The sequence below is a fragment of the Bombus bifarius genome, unplaced genomic scaffold, assembly GCF_011952205.1.
Source record: "Bombus bifarius isolate JDL3187 unplaced genomic scaffold, Bbif_JDL3187 scf7180000007979, whole genome shotgun sequence".
NCBI lineage: Eukaryota > Metazoa > Arthropoda > Insecta > Hymenoptera > Apidae > Bombus > Bombus bifarius.
Genome location: NW_022884364.1, coordinates 1,493,091 through 1,515,866, shown reverse-complemented (window position 1 = coordinate 1,515,866; position 22,776 = coordinate 1,493,091). Strand labels below are relative to the sequence as shown.

General features: G+C 40.5%; 1 protein-coding gene across 4 annotated transcripts in view; it reads right to left on the bottom strand.

The window, feature by feature from the left end:
• Positions 1-17,024: 17,024 nt before the first annotated feature.
• The window catches only part of LOC117204662 (zwei Ig domain protein zig-8-like), a 46,249-nt gene continuing 40,497 nt past the window's right edge, over positions 17,025-22,776 (bottom strand). For all 4 annotated transcript variants that reach the window (XM_033442274.1, XM_033442272.1, XM_033442275.1 and 1 more), the window contains exons 4-6: positions 19,871-20,026; positions 18,916-19,249; positions 17,025-18,327 (exon numbers count right to left, since the gene is read on the bottom strand). In XM_033442274.1, coding sequence (XP_033298165.1) covers positions 18,188-18,327; positions 18,916-19,249; positions 19,871-20,026 — 630 coding nt within the window. In that variant the 3' untranslated portion in view covers positions 17,025-18,187. The remainder of the gene's footprint in view (positions 18,328-18,915; positions 19,250-19,870; positions 20,027-22,776) is intronic.

Sequence of the window (22,776 nt, the reverse complement as noted above, 5' to 3'; positions counted from 1 at the left end):
AAGCTCGCACGTTCGTGTTAGGTCGGGGAGGGAGCAACGTTGGAGGGGGCTGCCCGGCGGCCTATTCCTCTCTCTTCAACCCTACGCGCACACGCTGCTCTCGTCACCAACCCTTAATTCGCAACCCTACCCCACTACCCGCTTTTTCCTTTTCCTCTTCCTTTTCCTTCTTCCACCGCTTCTTCCCCCTTTCTGATTTTCCTTCATCATCTCTTCCTTTTCCTCTGTTTTCCTCGCGCTTTTTCCCTTCATCGCAAAGAAGTGTAAAATTTGCTGGATCGGCAAATTCCATACCATTATTAAGTTTCCTTCCGGCATAGCTTCTATATTATCAAAACTTTGTCACCGCTTTTAATTAAAACCGTCGTGCTATTGACGACAATCTGTCGATGATTATCTATCGGTAACGATATAAGCAATATTTTCTACGGACCTGCCGTTTCCTTTGTCATTCATTGATAGAGCAAATTAAGATGTATGTTCGTGGGATGCCAAAATCTATGAAAGCAGAGAAATTTATAGTTTCTAATTTTCTGTCTGTCGCAACCACCGGAAAGTAAGAATGATCCTTAAAGTTGGGCCAATTTCTAACTGTTGCAATTGTTCCGATGTGACGTTCTCTAGCACGATATACAATACGCTCTTTCAACCCCCTGTTGAGACAAAAAGTGCTGCTTCTTACGCCAATTACCAACTTTGTGATTTATCATCCCCATCGACATCGATACGCTGCGCGGTCGGAGTTTGATCTCTGCGAGGAAAGAACTATTCGTCCGTTAGCTAAGAGAGCTCAGCAAATGTCGCGGCTACGAAGATACGAAATAACGAGGTAAAGCGACGAAACGAGCAGCTCGAGAAACAGGCTTCACCGAGGTAGAGTTTTATTTCACGGACGAAGTCGATTTATTTTATTCAGGCTGGTTGTCAGTAGAAAAAGTCTAGAGACACATCCAGCAGCGAGTGTGTAAAAATTCTCCCTCACGCTAAACGTTCGCACACTATTGGAAAATTTAATACGAAAAATACGTTGTTCGATCAATTGAGAACTATCCCAGGTAAAAATTACTGGAGAAATTTGCGCGATGATCGTTGTATTTTCAATCTATGGTTGAATTCGATCGCGTTAGTGAATCTTACAGGTTGCACGAGTGGCCACTTCCACGGCAAGATACAAGCAAACATTGGGAATCTACTGGGAATTCACCATTTAATCCGATATAAGCATTTGGATCGATTGAACGATATTAAAATTTTATTTGTTCCGCAGTAATGGAAATGCGTTGCGTATTATTATCATCGCCAGTAATTATTATTTAGCGATTTATCGGTTATACAATGCGGCAGAAATACTCGGCAGCGTATTCAAAAACAATACTTCGCTTAGTTCGCGTTAGTTACACGTTCGAAGAAATTCGAATTACAAGTTAAACGGAAAGAGTAGTGGTTTTGCAATTACGAGGTTCATTTACGAAGTGTAACGCGATGACGGAACATCATTAACATTTACATCGACTGATTTACGTAGATGAACACCTACGTAACAAAGTTGCAAGCCAGCTACAACATATCCTCTGCGAAGTGTTTTAAATTTTCAAAGGATACTTTATTATGCGGTGGCACAAACACGTCAGTCTCGTTCTAAGATAGATGTACCTCTTCGTTAATAAACATCAACTACGGTCATATTTTCATCGCGAAAATGGTCAGTATCCTAACTACGGGATAGATCGACGTTTATTATTTCACAACACAGTTTCCCCTTAAACGAAATGCGAAACAGCATCGTACGCGTTAGCGTTCATTTCTCAACGTTAATTACAAAAACTGTCGTCGTTCGTTCTCCATAAGTATCGGAAAAATAATTAGGAACGTGTAAGGTTTATCATTGAAGGCGCTGCCGACAAAACTCGTACTACACTTAACCAGCGAAACGTGCAATTTTTTTCAAAAACTAATAAAACCTATCCGTCGATCTTTTTTGTAATTAAATAAGGGTCACTCTTCTAGATACGCTCCTGAATCCGACAGACCGTATAGTAAATCCACTGGCAAAGTCACGAGTCAACGCGTTCTTCCACGGCAAATTAGGAGCTATGATTACAGCTTCGTGGTATCCTTTCAGCCGTGCCTCATAAAACAGTTTTACAACGTATCCTTGTCGGTGCTTGCGCCTGCTCTTTTCTTTTATGTTACGATGAAGACGAAAGATCGCCAGTGAACCGCACATTTTGATGCGACCAAGGCATCGAACTTCTGAATGACACAGCCATTCGACTGCGAACCATCACTCCTTTCGATAAGATCCGGTATGGCGATATTTTTCCTATCGTTGAATTTTCTGCTAGAAATGCTTGCGTTACTTTGAAATTCCTTTAGTAATATCGTTCCATTTATACTCTTATCGCAATAACGTGTCTGAAACACCTGAATTACCTGGATATCTATCTCTCTGTTTTAAATGAACTTTTGCTTCCGTATCATATATGTCGACTAACCAGTTTCAGTGGCAACGATCAACGCATTTCTGACGACCGCTGGTCCATACGAACCGTAAGAAAACACCGTACCGAATAATGTTGATATCTTCCGACACCTATAACCGCTACGTTCATGGATGCAAACTCGTCTGAAATTCAAGAATAGGCAACTTCACTGGCAGATAGTTGTATAATATATCCATGGATTTTAACTTCGAGAAACATTTGCTCGATAACAATTCGACGTAGAGAGACGCAAACGAACTGCCTCGGCAGTTGGTCGATGTCCGCAGATACGAGAGAATCGCTCGCGGGCCAAACGACTGCATCGTTAACTACTGTTATTTCGAACTATTCATTTCTATCACGAGGCACCAGACAACGGCGCAATCGTTTAAATATTGGTTTGGTGAATATTCGAGTCTGATAAAAAAATTCACTTATGTCGTCATTCAATTTACTCTATTAAATTTCAATTTATAGCGAACATTCGCTCGATCTATGTAATACAGATGAATGATATATATATAGAAATCGAGATCGAAAATTGAGAGGCTCAATGGGAAACAGGCGCATCTCACGTATCTATAAACTTTTGTTGTTCTTTTTTTCTTTTTTTATACCATTAATTTTTTCCGCCAGTGTAGTGTATTAGGTTGTCCGAAAAGTTTCCTTCGTTTTATAAGATGACAATAGATGAACGATAATTTCTGTTTTATATTATTTTATTCAATTAGGTACGATTCATTTCGTTATATCTCTGTTATTATGTTCGTGCATTGTTCAATAAACTAATACAGGGTGGTTGGTAACTGGTGGTACGCGAAAATTCTACGCGAAAAAAGAAGTCGAAAATATGGAATAAAAAATTTTTTACTTTTTTTAATTTTTTTAAAAATCTACAGTGAGATCCGTTATAACGAGACGTGATAAAGTGCACGCGTACCGAGCGAAAATTCAAAGTCGATTTTCTCGAAAACAAAGCCTCGAACGAAAAATTTTTATTCTATATTTTCGACCTCTTTTTTCGCGTAGAATCGCCCCCTTTCTTCTTGAACCACCAATTATCAACCACCCTGTATTAGTTTATTTGTGCGTCTATTATTTCCTTATAAAACGAAAGAAACTTTTCGGACAACCTAATACATTCTACGATCTACTAATATTGTACAATGACACGTACGTTTCATCGTATTATACTCTTCGCGCAGAGAAAACGCAAACTCGTAATAAAAAAATGCGTCCATGGTACCCGACCCTTTAAGGACACGTAGCATATCTCAATAGTAGTCTTTATTTATCATCGAAGCATCGTTTAAAATAGTTACAATTTCACATCGCATTTCCTATGAAAATAACTTTTCTTTTAACCTGCTTCTTCCTAAAATTATAAAACGGTGGCATGTACCTGTTCTTCACCGGGCTGCTCAATTACAAGCGAGTCGTATCCTTCAGTTTGTTCTCCGCTACGTGTGTCTTACATTATCTGGAACATTGCCTGGCAGACAGAGATGCCGTAGCTTCCAGGAACATCTTCCACCGAAGAGGATTTTCCTGCACGCGCGGACTCTACGTGCAGATTGCACATGGAGGTTTACATGCGCGGTTTCTACACGCGCACTGATTCAAGACAAAGAATAATGTCACGGTATTCAGAGACAGAATCACGTATTATACCAACTATACCAACAATACCAACACTATAAATACATGGCCCGAATCAAGACAAAGACAGAGTCAAGCATCAAGACAATTGTCCGATCGACAATTTCGATATTCTGGTCCGCTATTTGTAACGCGTGAACAAGTTATATAGTCGCGTGCAAACATAGTAACAAGCAGGTACATAGTCATAGTTATAGTACGTGGACTGAGTCTTGGACGAATAAATGTTATTTAGTTTCAATATCCACTCGTTCAGAAATCACCTGAGTCGTATTCGAACGTAAATCGTACAATAGAAAAATGAATTTTCGTCGTATGCATCTACATCGCGCTTTCTATTTGTCTAAATTTTACGGGGCATTCGCGTAGAAGAGGAAAGACGCGATTGCTATCGTTTCTTTGTAACTTCTTACTTTATCCTTTGACTTGTACGAGGTGGTGAATGCCTACTTACGAGTCGCTTGGCACGCGATTGATCTACATTCCTCTCGAATTTCTCCATATAAGGAGACACGAATAGCATCGGCATCCTCGCAATTTCGAAATGGTCCTTATTGCAACACGGAAATTTACGAATGGCTTTACACGATGTAGCTACGTGCAAAAATGTATTGTACGTTTTTTTACATCAATTATTTCTAATCTAAAAATAACGCGAATTAACAAATATTCTTTTTATTTCTTTGTCCGTGCTAAAATAGTAAGAACTGTCTTCGATAATTTCATGCGTCCTCAAAGTCGATGACACTTCTGTAAAGAAATCAGCATATCTCGGGTATTTGGATACATTAAACAAATGAGCAAGTAAAATGGATGAAGCGCTTTAAACCGTACGATGGTAAGCTTTAATCTCTTCCACTATCGAATAATCGGGAATTTATTCCCTCGAACTTGCAATTAATCTGGAAAAATATTCTCGAACGGTTTCTCGTTGATCAGCGGATACCTACGCCTGACCATGCACCGACTCGTACTACTTATTATCGATTACTCTTTGAAGTGAACTCGCCATTTTCCTCTTTCTCTTTTTCTTATTTTTTTTTTTTCTTTTTTCTTTTTTTAATTTCTTTCGCCACGGAAAGCTGGGATAAATTAGAACCGAAAAAGCTTTCGAATATTAATTGCATTTCCTTGATTTTCACGTTGGAAATCAACCGATTTCCGATAATGCTTCTCAACGCTTCTCAAGTCCGGGAAATGCGAGGATACGAGGGATCGCGTAAAACCGATAATAGTGCACGGCGTTCTTTATGACCGTGAAATTGATCGAAGTTTCAGAGATTTTCAGCTGTCATGGGGGGTGAGATTTCCATCTATAAAAAATTTTCATATCACCTTGGAAATCCATTCATCAAAATCCAAAAGTTTTAAAGGGTTCGTAACCGCTGAGACCACGAAAATTCCTCTGCAAATACTTGACAGCAAGTTCTTGGCAGCGAATTCTTGCTATAAGAAAGTTCAGAGTTCCTCGTAATCTGGTTTCATGATACTTGCCACGAACGAAAACCAAAGAATTACGATATTCATTGAAAATATAAGGTGCGTATCTTTACGATTTTCTTACTCGTTGTCTTCATAGTCGCGTAATCATGTCGCGTGATTACCAGTTTCTTTTAGCCTCATCTCGAACAACTAATAACTTCTATAACATGAAAATCGATGATAATTTTGTAGAAAATGTTAAGCGAAATCAAATTAACGTACGAGATACGTAACTATGAGAGATTGTCGACAAAACCTTGGGAAAAAAACCTTTCATTTAACGCTTTATACCCTCTTCTGGTTGAATCACTTGCGAAAGGATAACGTACAATACGCGATTCGATAGCCGTGATGATAACAGTGATCGACGCATCAATTGATCCTTAAAACGCTTTATAATCGAGAATAACGACGATTGACGAGCAAAGCGTAATGAAAATTTATTTGAACCTTGATATAAATAATCGTTTCGTGACAAGTTAGTGTACAGACTCGCGTAATCAGATGCAACGTCTCCGCGGTTTTAATTTGACCCAATAAATCCTAACAAAGGCCGTATCTTGACGAGAAAATTACCGTTCGACATAGAACAAGCACGGATAATATTGATGGACGAAATAATGCAACACAAACGAAACAACCGAACCTTTACCAATGAAAATACGATTATCCGTCAACGCTAACAATGACGACACGTAAAGTAATGAAACGCGTGATATATACGTAAATAATCCCAACATACCGATGATTTGGCGCATCGAATCGATGTTATTCCAGTCGGATCGAGTTTCGTTCGAATATTACTAGTTATCGTTACATTGATCCCGAGCTGTACGTAGCAAACCGTATGACAGACATAGCAGAAAATAAATAATCCACGTTATGGTCAATGCGATTTTCCAGGTCGGAATATTTCTATCTGAAACACGTCGCTTTGCCGTCACGGAAGATTGCGGATTATATCCAATGATTCGCATCCGAATGGGACGATTTCAATCGAAAACGATGCGTGAAAGAAACGTATTCGAAAGAAGGTTTACGAAAACAACTGAACTGAATATTTTTCGACGTGGAACACTTGCATGTAAAATATAACAAAAAAAAGAAAAAAACGAAATAAATCGAATTGATTCAAGCGCGATAAATCTCGAGTGATTTTCCATGTTACGGGCATATCGGCCGGTCGACGATGACGCTATAACGTGGCCAAGATACGCATTTAAATGTAATCACTGTGACTTCGAAGCAGCGATGAATACGCTTAGATACGCAATAGGGCTTCTTTAATCTGAGATTGAATACGCGAGGGCGCGAAACGTCGCTTGCGCTCGATCCAGTCGCGTTACGAGAAGCGTGAAACGTCCTTTCAATTTCCTCTTTAACCGTGCGAAAGATTCCGGGATTAAAGGGGGAGCCCTCTTTTTGCCCATGGATCCGAGTATAAAAGTAGAATCAGCTGAAAACCGCCAACACGCGCCTTGACGTGTTACCAGTCGAACTTTAATGAAATTTACGGATCCGATATTTATGGAGGGCTTCCACGAGAATCGCGCATCTACTCATTTTACTTTGAAATATTTCCTGTCCAACCGACTAAGCCTGGCTAGCCTGTTATTCATGAATATGCTGATTATCGCGCTTTTCTGAGACGCTAATGGAAGGAAAGCGCATCTTCCTCCACCAGGGTATTATAAGATCTGCCGATAACGTGTTACGACTTACCAAGTACTTCCGACTTACTCCGTGTACTGTTTTCTCGCATAACAAAAGCTATCCCATGCATTATATGCTTACCTTAAGGACATTATAACTTCCCTGACTATTTCTTACCTATTTAACCAAATTATCACAATATTCGTATAAATTTCAATTCATCAGATATTGAATAACGATCGAACACCGATCAATTTTATTTGTTTTTTTATAATAAGTGTAATATTAAAGTGGCGATATAAATATTAGTATTATAACGTTTATATCGTACGTATAAGACATGCTCTTGACTGCTGTTTTATGAATAGCATTTTTATAAATACCTTTGAAACTCGGTTGATAATGATTTGTTAAAGACAATCGCGGGCTTACCTACTACGGGATATGGAGATTCCTACGATTGATAACACGCTGTGAAATCGATAAACGGTAACGTTTTTCCAACTGAAGGTATCACAGAATACTGCAATATTTAGTTCCATGTATTTTAAACGAATAACGTTGGTAATATGTAATATCGAAATATTGCAAAAGTAAATGCATATATCGAAATAACGTAGTTACAAGACCTCGCCGATCCTGAAAATGTTTCATCTATACGTAGTTTATGCACAGAACATAAAGAAAGAAGTTAACGGTTGAAATATCCACAATCTATTTGCTCGTAGAAGCTATAATTTAAAGATAACAAGCAATAGTCATCGATCTGATGAAAAGTAGCATGCATAGAGTTAATTTTAGTCGTTTACGTGGGAGACACGATAAAAGAAAATTACATATGTTTTGACGCAAAGTCTAAAACTTCTGGAGTCGTTCCCACACGCAGTAGCAAAGAGGGTAAAAAATTTTTGTGAATGTAACTTCGATATCGTCGAAAGTATTTATATTCCATTTCCATAAAAATGATTTTTACCTATCTGACTTGTGTTACCACAAATCCCGTAACATGTGACCTGAAATACCGACAATGAAAGAAAATTTTTGTCCAACCATTAATATTGGTAGTACGTTTGACCGATATTGAAGAAGAAAACGTTTTGAAAGTTTAATTACAGATTGCAGTTTCTTCGTGTTTTAAGCACGAACCTCGCTGTAATGTAATTTCTTCGCGTAAATCTCTCGCAACCGAGTTTCATTTTTCCATGGAATCCTGTAATTGAAAAATCCAAGGGAGACCAGAATCCATCGCGTTCAAGCTTCTCGTCTATCCAAATTACTTTTGCTCAATGTCCTGAGCCAACCTAAGACATAGACGTCCCATTACGTACCAATGACGAAACATTTCACAGGTTACTACTGCCAAGTCGAGCAGAACAGCTGTCTCCGTGAAACATGAGATCCATAGTGGTTACTCCTTTGGAAAATGAGAACGCGAATACCTACATATAACGAACAAACGCATCGAGTGCTTCGAAACCAAATTGAATCGCATTACGTTGCTTCTCTCGTTCCCTTTGTCGGCAAATCCTACCGAGAACACGCTACATCTTCATTTTGTTGCTTGCAATTGCCTTTTAATTACCAGGCTTGCCTTCGACCATCAGTTTCCACGAGTTTCCAGCAACAAAATATCAAGCGAGTTAGATGCGGACATTTCCGATACGCCTTTGTCCATGCGAATCGAGGACACACTATTTTCTAAATGTTATTCGATCTTATCTTTTAATCTTATACAATCGATCTGATTAAATACAATGAATTTGAACTTCAATTTCTTTAAGTAGCCACTTTTCAATGTCCGTTAAATAAACGTTGAGCTGTACTTCGTCGAATCTTTGACTGTCTCTATCGACGATCGAAATAATTCTGATCTGTTGAAATATTGGCGTGAATTTCGGTCGATTGAGCTCATGATGTCTAATCGTTTCCTTGGTTCGTAGCGAATGTACCTTTCGATCAACTGAATCTTAAGTACCGAAAACCATGTTCCCTTGGTGCCTCTTCCTGACGAGGATACGTGGCAATACCTAAACGTTCGACTTATTATATTCCGGACTTATTATATCCTACGATACATGAAAATTCTTATTAGAAAATGGTCTTCCATCGCGGTTGTTCTGCACACCTCGTCAATGAAAATGTCACGTGTTCTTTTATGCGTTTTCGAACGAAACAGCTGTCCGATTACCTTCACGTTTACGCCATTCCTCTGAGAACGCACAGCATCAAATATTCAATTCAAACTGTTCGATCGTAAAAACGGTGGTTAGTCCTCTGGCAGATATAATAAAAGATTTCGGTCGTTGACACGAATACCTACACTTTAAATTTCAAGACGTATGATAGCGGAAGCGTCATTAGTAAGCTATTACGTATGAAATTATTATCGCGTGTGCACGTGTAGTCAACTGATGCAAACGGATAGATGAAAGCGTCACGAGAACGTAATTTGAGGATTACGCTTGCTCGTATATTATCACTGAAACAATGGCCGTGTGACGTCGCCAATCGTACAATCACGTAGGTAATCCGCAAGGATCTTCCGGAATCCTCCGTCCGACGGTCGTACGCTCCATGTCTTTGCAACCTAAACACCATTGCAGACCGACAGAACTATTTCCTTAAGCTTTCGATATAATGCGCCCTAATCCAAAAGGATTAACTTCCCTAGAATTGGAACAAATTGTTTTCAACGTGGAGAGCTTGCTTCTCTACTTACACAATTGCACCGAGGTGAACGAATTTTTATCGATTCCTCTCAGGATTCCGCAGATGTTCGAGCAATTTCAACGAGTCGCCGCAGTATGTTGTGTTTTCTATCACCCAGGATTAAAATTTGTCCGGTAAAAAAGAAAAACGAAAAGATGAAAATATGGCGATAAAAGTATCTCGTTGATGTTTATTCGAGTTCACGATGCGCACAGTGTGTTAGTGTGTTTCGGCTTACCGTGCTGCGGCGTTCCAATTACGATTTGATAACTTGCTCGCGAGACACGAAAAACTTGCGACTGAAACTTTAAGGTTACGTGTCCGTTCGCTGCAGTTTTTCACACTGTGAACATCGTTCTAAATTTTCAGCGAGAAATTATGCAGCCCTGAGGCTGACAGGTAGCGGTTGCTGGAAATCGAAGTTCGCCAGTAAGTTCTGGTCGGTAGTTGACGATTGTTAATGCGACCAACCTACCGCTGCGAACAATGGCGAGTAATTATCATTTATATTACTACTGAGAAAGCCCATTTTATTCGGAAATACCATGAATATTAAACGTACCGTCGGGTCACATCGTGTTACCGATTTCTTAGCTGCGGTTACGACCACCACAACCAGGAGATGTACTTTCCAAACTCGAAACGAAGAAAGGAAGAAACTTACATTCTGACAACTTTTTGACCTCGTCACACGAAATACTTTACTCCCGACTGATATTAAGCCGAGTGCGAAAATGACTTTCTTTCCCATTGTCTTCGTTGCTTGCTAATTAAATAAGAAGGTCGTCGCGAAAAAACTACCCTTCGTTACTTCCCGGAAATTCGCACAAAGACGAAGTTTCACCGAGGAAAAGTGTTCGAAACCAAGTTGTTACAGCTTTCTTTCCGCCTGGATTTCTCTTTCCCTTCGATCAACTTCCACCACTTTCTTTTCTTTTTTCAAGCGCACTTCGTCTACCCATTTGATCTCGGAGACGCTAACGATTTCCACTTCTACAACTTCCATCGTTTTTGCTTACGCACTCCAGTTACCAAGCAATGGTTTAGTAAATCTCTTGTTACTTGCCAAACGCCAGTCACGGTTGACAGAAATTGATATCGAATGCGCGCGTTATCTGCTCCAACCATCTGTGTGTGGGTGTCGTTCATTTTTTAACGACGCTGACAACATCATCGTCGTCATAATTACAATGGAATGTGGTGCGCGTTAACCTACTTTTTTCCTCGCCTTTCAGCTTCGTTCGCACACGTGTCACCTTTGTTCTTAATTTCCTCGATAAACGAGCAATCGTAGTCATCCACGGCCGATATCCGAAGAGATAGAGAAGCGTGTAATTACGTGATTCAACCGTTCGACAAAATAATTCACTTTCGATTCGCAGGTAAATGAAATCTGTCACAAGGAACGTTGAAAATATCGTGGTTTGCGTATATACGCGTTTTCTATGTAACGTGTTCATAAATTTCAGTAAAAATCACAAGAAGAGAAAAACACGTTGTCGGAATACACGTACAGCGTGTAGTCTTAACGATGGTCTTAAGGCGTCCTACTGACAAAACCCTAGTGTATTTCTCTCCATTTACTGTATTTCCAACTGTGAGTCGACTTGGCAGTCCGGTAATGGGGAACATCTTTCAGCATAAAACGGGGCCGCGTTGCATGCTGCTCATTCAGGACAAATATGTCTACAGAACACCGTCGAGCGTCGCTATTTATGTTACCTTGTTCGCAATTGATTTGTTCGTTTGTAACAACGAGAATCTTCTAATTTTGTCCGTTTTGTTTCTTGCTCTCTTTTACAGTGCCTATATCAATGCCGAGAAATCAACGACAAAATCGTCCGCCTATTAAATAGAGTACAATCGTATTCTATTTTTTCTTTGATAAAACAGTACCGGTATAACTGAAAATAGAAATTTCAAGCGGTTCTATTTCGGCATGGAACGACAAAAGCACCTGGAAATTTGAGCTGAATTCTGAGATAGATAGCACCGGTAAACTTTGAACAACGATACGTTAAATGGAACGAGAACTCGATTATCGAAATTGTGCGACGAATACGCGATGAAAATTGCAAGAACGTTCGACTAGTAGCAGCCTAATAATTTCCTGTTGTGTACATCTGCGTTTCAACAAAGTTAAGCTATTCTCTTTGTGACGTTACAGGCTGTACTTATGAATCTCCGGCAGTTCCATATATTATACAACTGCAGTCTAACGATCGATAACTATGCACGCTGCTTGTGTAACAATAATAACAAAGTGATCAGTTATTCTACGAGCGCTCGGCATCTCTTGGCATTTACGTTTACCTGTATAAAGCGTAACGTTTTCAATTTCGATCGAGCGCGAAAGGACACGAAGGAAAATTCCACTTACAACATTCGAAAACTAAAAGATTTACTAACGGCGATTTACAGTAGACCCAAGGCGTTCGATAAATCGTTTGTTCGTTTCGTTTGCCGCGAGCATCGTAACGAACTTTGAAACAGCGAGGAAAAATGGCAAACTAATCGATCAATGAAACATTTAAAAACGCAGAATTCCCATGAGAACGATGAACTGCATTACAGTGGATGGCACGAGAACTCGTAAAACTAACTGAATGGCTGGCTGTAGACGAAAAGTGAAAGCTCGGCAAAAGCTGGCAGTCGAGAAACTATCGCATAGGCACCAGCGGATGTTCTGTCTGGAATATTGCGTTGCATCCAAGTCTGCTAGAGATACGCCAATAACATTGACGTTCGAAATACCGAATACAGCCAGATTGAACAAAAACGACACAACCAGAACGATGACGAATAGCGTGCGTTGAAAATTTAATTGGCCCGTGCACGATCCTGTCTACGATAACTCAAAAATTGGCGCAATTTACCGCTCTATTCTTCCTCTTCTTTTCTCGTCAACTCGACGCTTCTCAATTGCGAAGCTACTGTTTTGGATCAGCAGGATTTATCGTTCGTTTTACCGCTTTCTTTGGTATTCGACAATGCGTTCTACTTCAACTTTTCGCACGTAACATCGCGCATTTAAGTCCTCCTTTTGGAGGAGAACAGTTCCGATCAAAGACGTTTTACTTCGATTTACGCAGCCTTTCGTACTGTCAATAAACTTGGTTGACTTTGCAAACGTTATAACGTACCAAAGTAACGCTTTTCACTTTAATATTTTCTAATAATCATCTTCTACAATATTTACGAGTAATGAAAACGACGATGAAGAAAGAGCAAAGTACGTAACGCGAAGTTTGCGCGCGGAAATGTGTAAAAAGGTGAAAATATGTTTCGTTCGAATAGGACTGAAGCTGGGACCGTAATAAAGTACGAACATCGCGACAGAAGCGACGAATTCTGTTCTATTTACAAACCAATCTGCGAAAGCACCATCAGTTCCATACTACAGTCATGTAAAACACCGTACAACATCCATTCCAAACACTTTCATGAACTTTCCCACGAGGCTTTCATACTTACACACCGAATCTACTCATACTGGTACCGGAATGTTACTGGTCGGATCAAGTACGTCGCATAAAAGAACAACAGCTGTTAATGGATCTGTCGTCATTTTAAGGCGTCGTTATACGAGTATTCGTGTAATTTCATACAAAATTGTAGAACTAATATTTGAATGTATATGTCGCGATGTTCATTTCATTCTTGCGATATTTATTATATATTTTTGCTAACTAAGGTTTTTACTTTAAAACCTTCTATCGCTTCGAGAAATGAAAATGGAATCGTCGCAGGATACTCCGTATAGCGCGTGTATTACTTCCCCTGATAATTTTCGCTGCTTTCCAATTTCGTTGAATGCAAGCAAAATTTTCAAAATTCCAATACCCTTATCTATCTGGTCCGAAAATGAAATCGCTTGTGAATTCCCTTATTTTATTGACCGAAACGTTCTTCGATTGTGCACGGGTTTAGAACGCGAAACATTATTTCCGAAGGTATTATCGTATATTGAAACACATTCGATTATTATGCCAGTCAAATACAATTACGGAATACGTACATTGGACCGTTCCCATTGTTAAAATCGTGTTCTGTGCTACTAACTTGTTATCTTGTCGTTTCTTCTCACCCAGTGAAATAAATTCTAATTGAAATTACTTTGTTTCGGAACGATTATACAAATTGCTTAATTCCTGCGACGCCAGTGTATTCAACATAAACTATCGACATGAACCTTTGTCGTTGTTACTTGACGTGTAACTTTGTAAATAATGTAATTATACCGAGAAACGCGAACACGCGCGTAATTTATTATTTGCACGTTTCTCTCCGGAAACGCTTTTTGCATGGCGCAGCGTGCGAAGTTTAACGATATGGCGAAGGGAATAAATTGTAAGAAGTACAAAGTAACAAATAAAACGTAGAACGAAGCTATATAACAGAATCATAATTACGAAAAGAGAAAAATATCACGAGCACTTTCTCTCTTTTCCGCGCGATGAAGTACCCCGAACGTAATTTTAATCTCGGTCTTGGTCACTTTTTAACATCGACGCAAATGAACTACATTTTTTTCGAACTCTTGCATTTTGTCACGCAACTTGTTTAGCGATTTTATCGCTATTTCAAGCTAGCATCCGTGTTAGTAGAGGCGGCAGGGTTAGATCGTCGGCAACACGAAACTGTTTTACCAAGATCGACTTTGTTTCGTTCACCAGTTACGTGCATAGCGATGTTTATACTTGCAGAAACGTGTGCCTAAGTATATGCACAAGACCGTTCTATTTCTCGAAGTTTACAGTAAAATCTATCGACTCTTCGTCGATGAATATTTTCCATTAAATGAAACTAACATCTATGACTAATATAATAATGATAAATGATAATAATAAAAGTTCTTGTAAAACTATCGTTTGCAGGATATGAATATACATGTTCGACATACCGCGCTTCAGAGTAATTAGACAAAGGATAAACGTTTTAATTAGGCAGGATTATTTAGGGTTATCGTTGCTTTAACACGACGCACTAGTCAAAATGGAGACAAACAGATTACATTATGATGTGTCATTTTTAGTCCACAACGAATACTCGAAGAATAGAAGAGCACTGTATTCTTGGAATTACCCTATTACCTGTGCATGCTTGCTGAGATGGGAGCACTCGTGCGCTTCTTGTTTGAAGGAATTGCAAACTTTCTCAAACACCTCTAACTCTGTTCTCTGCTACTCTTCGAGCATTCTCTCATTTTCTGTCTCAGTACGCCTCTCTCCCAGTTTCTTTCGTGTTATCTGCAAAGAAAGTTGGGTAAAGCCGAGGCTCCACAACCGGGACATTCCATCGTCTCTTTTATTTCTTCTCGTCCTCGTTGCGCTTGCGCTTGTGCTTGTGCTGTGCATAGCATATCTAGAAACAGCTTACCGCCGATTCGATGCAACGAGTCTTATCGTGGATCAGGGTCTCCGAATTTCATTCGTATTCGAGATATTCAAAGCAACGAATCACCGCACTACATCCGCTGTTCTCGTTGCCATCCTTATTACGTTGAAAATTCTGCGAAATTGCATTGCGCGAAACAACGATATCGCGCTACAATTTTTACTAAAATTCTCGTAACCGAATTGTGGTAAAAATAACGAATAAGAAAGGTGAAAATTGAAATTCGGTTTTCCAGCAAAAAAAAAAAAAAAAGAAAAAAATCCATCCAGACAGATAGAAAGATAGAAAACTAGAAAAATACGCTATACAGAAACTATTAAAAAGGACACGCCAAACGTTTGAATATTATACAAGCATAATTAACGCCATCCATTTATTACGCTGAAACGAATTACATACCAAATTGCCGGACCGCAGCGGTGTCACTGTATCGACACATTCTCTTGTTATTTATCGGCTGTAGCCTATGTTTATTACAAAGATCGATATGTTCATTCGCACCGACACGGTTGAAAACGATTTCATCGATACAGCAACCCGTCGTTTGTTCTCTCGTGGTTTTTGTTTCTCCTGTTTTGAAAGAAGCGTTTTCTTCTCGTTCTTCGGTTCGGAGGTAAAGACGTATGAAGGTTCGAACTGGACAAGCGAAGGAAGAATGCTCTTTGTAGAAGTCACTGCGCCGTATCCCTTTATTGCAGTAGTGTTTCAATTTAGCACCCGTTAAAAGAGTTTCGGTGCTTTTATCGCGAAAGTTCTGTGCGGCCAGATAGAAAATAAGAGAAGAAAGCAGGGCCGCGCCGCGCCGGGTCAAACAAAACGAGGTTAAAGGACGGGGGTGGTGGGATCGAAGTCGAACGGGGGGGAAAAAACGATACGCGGTACCCTCCCGTGACGTGGCACAGACTAGGTATCAGGCCGCGTTATATGGGTTAACGTTTACAACCTAAATCAACTTGCTATCGTGTTAATTGCTCGCGATATCTTCCACCATGACGCGAATTATCGCCGTCTCCATCGACATCGGACGATCTTTCAAAAATTGTCGTGATATCGAATGGTGGGAAAGTTCGTGCGCGTCGATAACAAGGGGAATCGGCGTCCCTGTGAGTAAACGCGAAAGGTTTCACACGTTCGATAGTCTTATCGATTAATCGTGTCTAGAACCGCGCTCTTAGAAGCTCGTTTCGCGGCTACAGTAATGTTAGTGGTCGTCGTTATCCAGCCCCTAGCGGATTTCGATATTTCTCCAACCGAATTTGCGGTTGAATTAATCCGTTTTAACAGGATTCCAAGCTAAGATAACGAAGGCTCTCGTAATAACGTTTGCCACTGGCGTGTTAAAGCTCGCGTAAAGTTCGAAGACTTCGAGAGATAGATAACGCGAGGCGAACGTGCACATTTATCGGCCGGAGCTATTCCACAACTTTCCTTCAGAGTTTCGTGAAATAACTTTTCCTTCGCGTCGTTTATTTCACGGTGATCGTGCTACTTTACCTTCAATTTCCTGCCTCATCGTTTACCCATCGAACAACGAAAACAAATGGCAAAGTTGCCTCGACAAAGTTTCTTACGGCGTCGCATCGCGTCGTGCCTCGATCCAACGAAACACAAAGGACTCGTGAGTAAATTATCGATCGCAGCTTTACGATTAATGTTTTATTGAATGTATGATTAGAGCGTTATATTTACATTGATTCCGTTTATCCCGACATGAACACGCGGCAACGCGCGGCAACGCGCGGAATCGCATGAATGTCTGTCACGAATTTCCGATAACGAGTTTATCCGCAGCCTGATCGATCCACTGTACTCCTGATTCTCCCCGGATTCAACGGAGGCTTTCACTTTCCTCGCATTCCGTCTCAATAAATCTCTAACACACACACATGCTATCCAAGATTCGAAGAAGGAGTGGAAGAAGAACGGTTTCCACGTCACGAAACGTAAAGGCGCTTGTTCATCTCGAGTCCACGGTGTCGCTTACATACTACGTATGTGTATACGTATAGGTATACGTATGTATGTGTATGAACCCCGCATGTATAAGGAATGTGTATGTATGCGCGTTTCTTTATGTATGTGTACATTTACATATGTATATATAATGCACGTACGAAGAAAACGGTTCACTCATCGCGCACAATGACAGATACTAGCAAGTAAAAGATCATGCTCGAATCGACAGGTTCCTACCGTCTCGCAACAGAAAAGAGAATAAAAGAGGAACCTTTCTTCGCGTGTCGTTCTATTTCCCAACGTTAAAAGTGAGACACATCTTGCACCACATACTTTCTATATCGATTCCAAAACCAGCAGAATAATCGTTACTCCGACCACGCATACGTTTTTCCAGACAAAGAAATTGCTTGGTACATAATAAAAGAACGGGGTGGAAGGAGATGGAGTACACGGGATAAGGGACAAGAGGGTTAAAAGATAGAAGGGAATAAAACAAAAGGATTTCTCGGTGGCTACAGTTCTGCTGCTCTCACGATCGGACGCGGTTCCCCTCGATGAGGGAGCACGAATCTCTGAAAAGAATCGCGCTACAGGTAAAAGGGTCGGTCCGAAAGTGGCGGCGGTTCCGTGTGTTCATACGTGAATCGATACACTCGATGACATTCCGGTTTTAACACCAATGCAAGGATATCGTTCTTGCAGGGCCGATTGGAGTTACAGTTGAAAAGACGAATCCCGAATGGTCGACCGATGGTCAGAGTCGTCCTTGCGATAGGAGAGATGAACCGAGTTGCGGTAGCGCGGCCACGACTAACACCAGTCGTTCCCATAAGTTCAACGGTGATTCATGTCGGGTAAAGGCTGGTGAAACTCGGTATCCTCCAGCTGACGGCCGCCAAGAGGGACACCAGAAAGTTACTCGCTAAAATTGCTGGACTAAGGTTCCTTCTGTCTCCTCCGTGCATTGCCGCCGGTTTCTCTTCCTCTGAAACGAGATTAGAAACTCTGACTCGATAGCTGCAAAAAGAAACCGTTCCTCGCGAAAATGGCCGAGCTAGAATGAGAAGAGGCGCGTCGCCAGACAAGACCACCCCAATCTCATAGAGGGAGAAGGAGAAAGGACACTTTCGTGGAGGAGCGGTAAAATACCCCTGAGGGTGACTACGACGTTTTAAACGAGCTCGACCGGTCGGACACTGAAAGCTAAAGCCCCAGACGAGACGAGCCTCGTCTCTTTTTCTGACTTCTTAGTCCCTTGTGCGAAGTTCGCCTTCGTAGTCTGATCACGCGCGCAACGATCTCCGGAACAGTGGCGCGCGTCTAGGAGATGCTTAAGGCTTTGTCAAATTTTGCTCCTATCTGGATTTCTATAGAACTTTTGAAATATCGAATGCTCGATCGTAAGGCGAAACGTTTCGCTTTATCCTGTATGCCAGGAATCTGGTCCGACGTTAATTAAGCTTCTACCTTTGCCTCGAACGAAATCTCGATCCTAATTATTTCTCGCTAAATGATTTTTCGAGACAAACTAAATACGGATCGGTCTTACGTTTGGTAAACTTAATTTGCTCACCTTCGATCACGTGAACCATCACGTAAGCCGATTTAGCATTGCTCGGTGAACACGTATAATTACCGCCGTGCGACGGTTTCGTTTTGTTGACCATTAGAATCGATCCGTTCTTGGTCAGTTCAACTTTCACGCCTGGCTCCTCGTCGTAGTTGATCATATGTCCCTGACGATACCAGAAGACGTAGAGGGGCGATTCCGCAGCTGCTTTCAGTTGACACTCCAACCGAAGACTGGAACCTTGCTTCACGTGTAAATCAGGCGCCCCTGGTATGATCGAGTACGCTTCTGTGATCTTCAAGAGCACGAAATTCCGTTGCACTGGATGCGACGTAACCTGAAATTTCAACGCCAATAGTTGCTTCGTGGATAAATCGAGTTCGATTATCGCCTCTTATCTGTCAAGTGGAAATTTCTACATCGTTTTAGGAACGATCTTCGATAAACGTTTTGGCAAAATGTACTGTTCCTAGGAAACTATTCCTAGAATCTTTCGAATATTTCATGGATTCTTCGTAAATAAAATATCAAGGTGTGTTTCACTCTCGCGACAATTTGCGGCTAACATTTAACGCTGTAAACCGAGCTTCGGATTAAAGGCTACGATAACCTTAACTGACCTTACGCTGACTTTTCGGATGGTATTTAACGTATGACGTCTAGAAAAAGCTCTAATTTCGTCTGGTAACGCAACTAAACGACCACAGCGCGGACGAACTAAGCTTGTTACGCGTCTTTTATCATTGAAATATCCTTTCGTTTTGTTTTGTTCTGTTACGTACACGGAAAGAGACGTTCCAGGAGAGTTACTGTAATGCGTTGCCATAAATTTAAAATATGACGCCCGTTTTATGTTGAAATAGATGATATGCATGTTGCAACGTCGCAACAGAGTGAAGCACCATCGTACTGAAGAAGAAACGTGCCTTTTATTACATAGATACATCGCCAAGTATACCTGACATTCGTATATACCCTCGTCCTGGAGAGTAACTGCTCGTATTTGAAGTAGCCAATCAGTACTCGAATGCATCACGACAAATCGTTTGTCGACTGAGTGGGTACTTGTGCCAACAGTCAACAACCGTCTGTTTTTACGCTTCATCCATGTAATCTGCAATAAAAAATTGTCATGAAGTATACGTCCGTTCGATATTTATTTAATTTTATTTATCGCAAGCTTTGCTTGTGTTTATTACAGACGACTGACCCATTTTATAGGTTGATTTAAATAAATATAAAATAAAGGAAGAACGTCGTTTGTATTAATAAATATATCAATACATGTATGTTAATGGGATAATACATACGAAAGATTTCCATCATGGAGAAAGCTCAAAATAATTCAGGGATGGAAACAAGTGGTTGTAGTAGGATAGGCGTTAAAAGCATTTAGGTCATTTACGGTAACAATGTATAGGAAACAGCGTGTATCATATCAGGCAATGAGAGAGGGAGAGTAAGCCACGCTTGCGTCCAATATCAATTACGATGGCCATTAGTGTACCCTAATTTCAGGGTAATTTTCATTCTTGACCGTGTTGACCACGAAACTTACTCAATTTGTTCGATAACTGTCACGCCGCGCCACGCCGCTTCGCTGCCTCTCTGTTCTCCCTGCTTCCAAAAATTGTCCCCTTTCGTTCATGATAATTTGTCAAAATTTATCATTGCGATCGATCGCGTATCAATTCCCATTGCTCCCGCCTGTCCCGTGCTTTGTACGGCTGAACAAGAACTTGAAAATTGCTTCGGGGAAAACAGATTGCCGGCTTTCAAATTACTTGTTACGTGGGCACAAGGTGAGTGGAAAAATGAGAAACGAGGAAATTGACTTTCAAACAGATTGGACAAACCTGAGAGTTGGAAATGGTTTGTACTAATCTGCCAAAAGCTCGTCTACAGGTAGAAATGTATGCTACTCGTCATAATGTGGTAGCTAGTAACGAGCTTCCTCTGAAACAGATGTAGCTCAACCGTAAATATGAAAAAATATCGTACGAACGTTTGCAAACTCGCGATGCATTTCTGAACGAGTCGCACTTTGGTAACACGCGTACACTGCATTCGTTAATCTCGTTAAAGATACGACGCATAATTTTCATTTCTGCTCATGTTATAAGTGTTTCACCCGGTCCCATTGTAAATCTACCGATGCGCATCATTTCCGTATCACTCGCTGGAACACATCTTCCAAGAAAATAACTAACTATTGCAAAATGATAAATAAATACATTGTAAAAATAACGATGAAAGAAGAAGAGTTGGTCTTTTGAGAACATTCGTAGAAATTATATAATTAACGATTCGATCGAAAGACAATCGCTATCGATCGATTCAATCTTGGTTTGAATGGACCTTCCAATAACCCGTTCTAATGCTTAGTCGACGCGTAGGTGATTACCACTACGACTCCATCAAATACATCCGTAGGAAACCAATTCTCGGGGATATGACATTACTAAAACCATCGACTGCCCCTAATCCAGGATGTTCCCCATAATCCTGGATTCCACTGAAAGAGGACTTACTTCTGCCCGCCACATCTGCACCTAACGTGATATGAATTCGTAATTTTGTTTAACCATAATTAACCGCACACACCCTTTTGTACCGAATTAATTACGATTATTCCGGTTAACTGGTCTAATTCAGTGAACGTAATATAACGCTCGACGAGATCGACCGTTCCATTAAAATCGATTATTCTCCTCGACAAAATGCAAATGGTACATTACGTTCGAACGACGACTTCATTACGCGACTCTTAATTTCCTTTGACATTGTTTCAACCATCGCTCTTCGCAGATACGAATTGGATAACGGATGTTTCGAGAATTCCCGAAGGAAGCTATTAAAGCGAGCGTAGGCAAGAAAGAAGGGTACGTGCTCAGATATAGATCCACGAACCCATGGAGCTTTTCAAGTAGAGTCCCACCAATACTGGCAAAAGCTTAATTGAAAACGACTATCCACAGCAGCAGCCTTATACCCTATTCTTAATCTCCCAAATGGGAATTGCCGTGAACCTTGAAGGATGTCCTTTCTACGATCAGTGGATAACGTTGTGGTCTCGTTTCGTATCCTGACAAAATCTTAACAAACCAGTTCTCTGAGGCAAAAGCTCGTTCTGGGAACCATTACACTTGGCGAAAACGTCACTGAAATTACGTCCCAGCTGAATTATTCATGATCTTAAAGCATAAATCATTTATTTTTATATCAACCTAGAGTGGATATGACAAAACATTATACGCATGACAAATCCATTAATATCTTTTCGTAGAATTACGCGCGTCGTTGATTATATTTTCAATTTTAAATTCAATAGATTCGCGATGGATAAAGCCTCTAATGCTTTGATGTGATTTACGAACCAGGCGTAAAATAAAACGGTTCCAATTACGCTGGCATAATTACTATCGCAACCCTGCGTATGGTACGTGATTCGCCGAGATCAACGTTAAAAGCTCGTTCTGGTTATCAGAGAAACGATTTTAAAAGTATTCCCTCGACGAGCCAACTTCCCTCGTCTGCTATTGAGAAATCAAATATCAGCTCGATGTCAACTACGTGTTTCAGCGACGGGGAACGAAGGCGTAGGCTAATCGTACGATTATCGTGGTTTCAGTAATGAGCCTAAACATTCTTCGATAGAAGGGAAACGCTTTCATAGAAATCGCAAAAAGCAAGCAAGCTACGCCGAGAAAAGGGACAATCGTAATTGTCTTGAATACCGAAAGTTTCAGTTTCCAAAGCGCTTTCTTCTTAAAGTTTGGTACAATTGGCCTAATAAGTAATTGACGAAGAGTGATTTCATAAAACAGTCTTTGTGGGATGGTAATCGGGAAGGAAATATTTGTC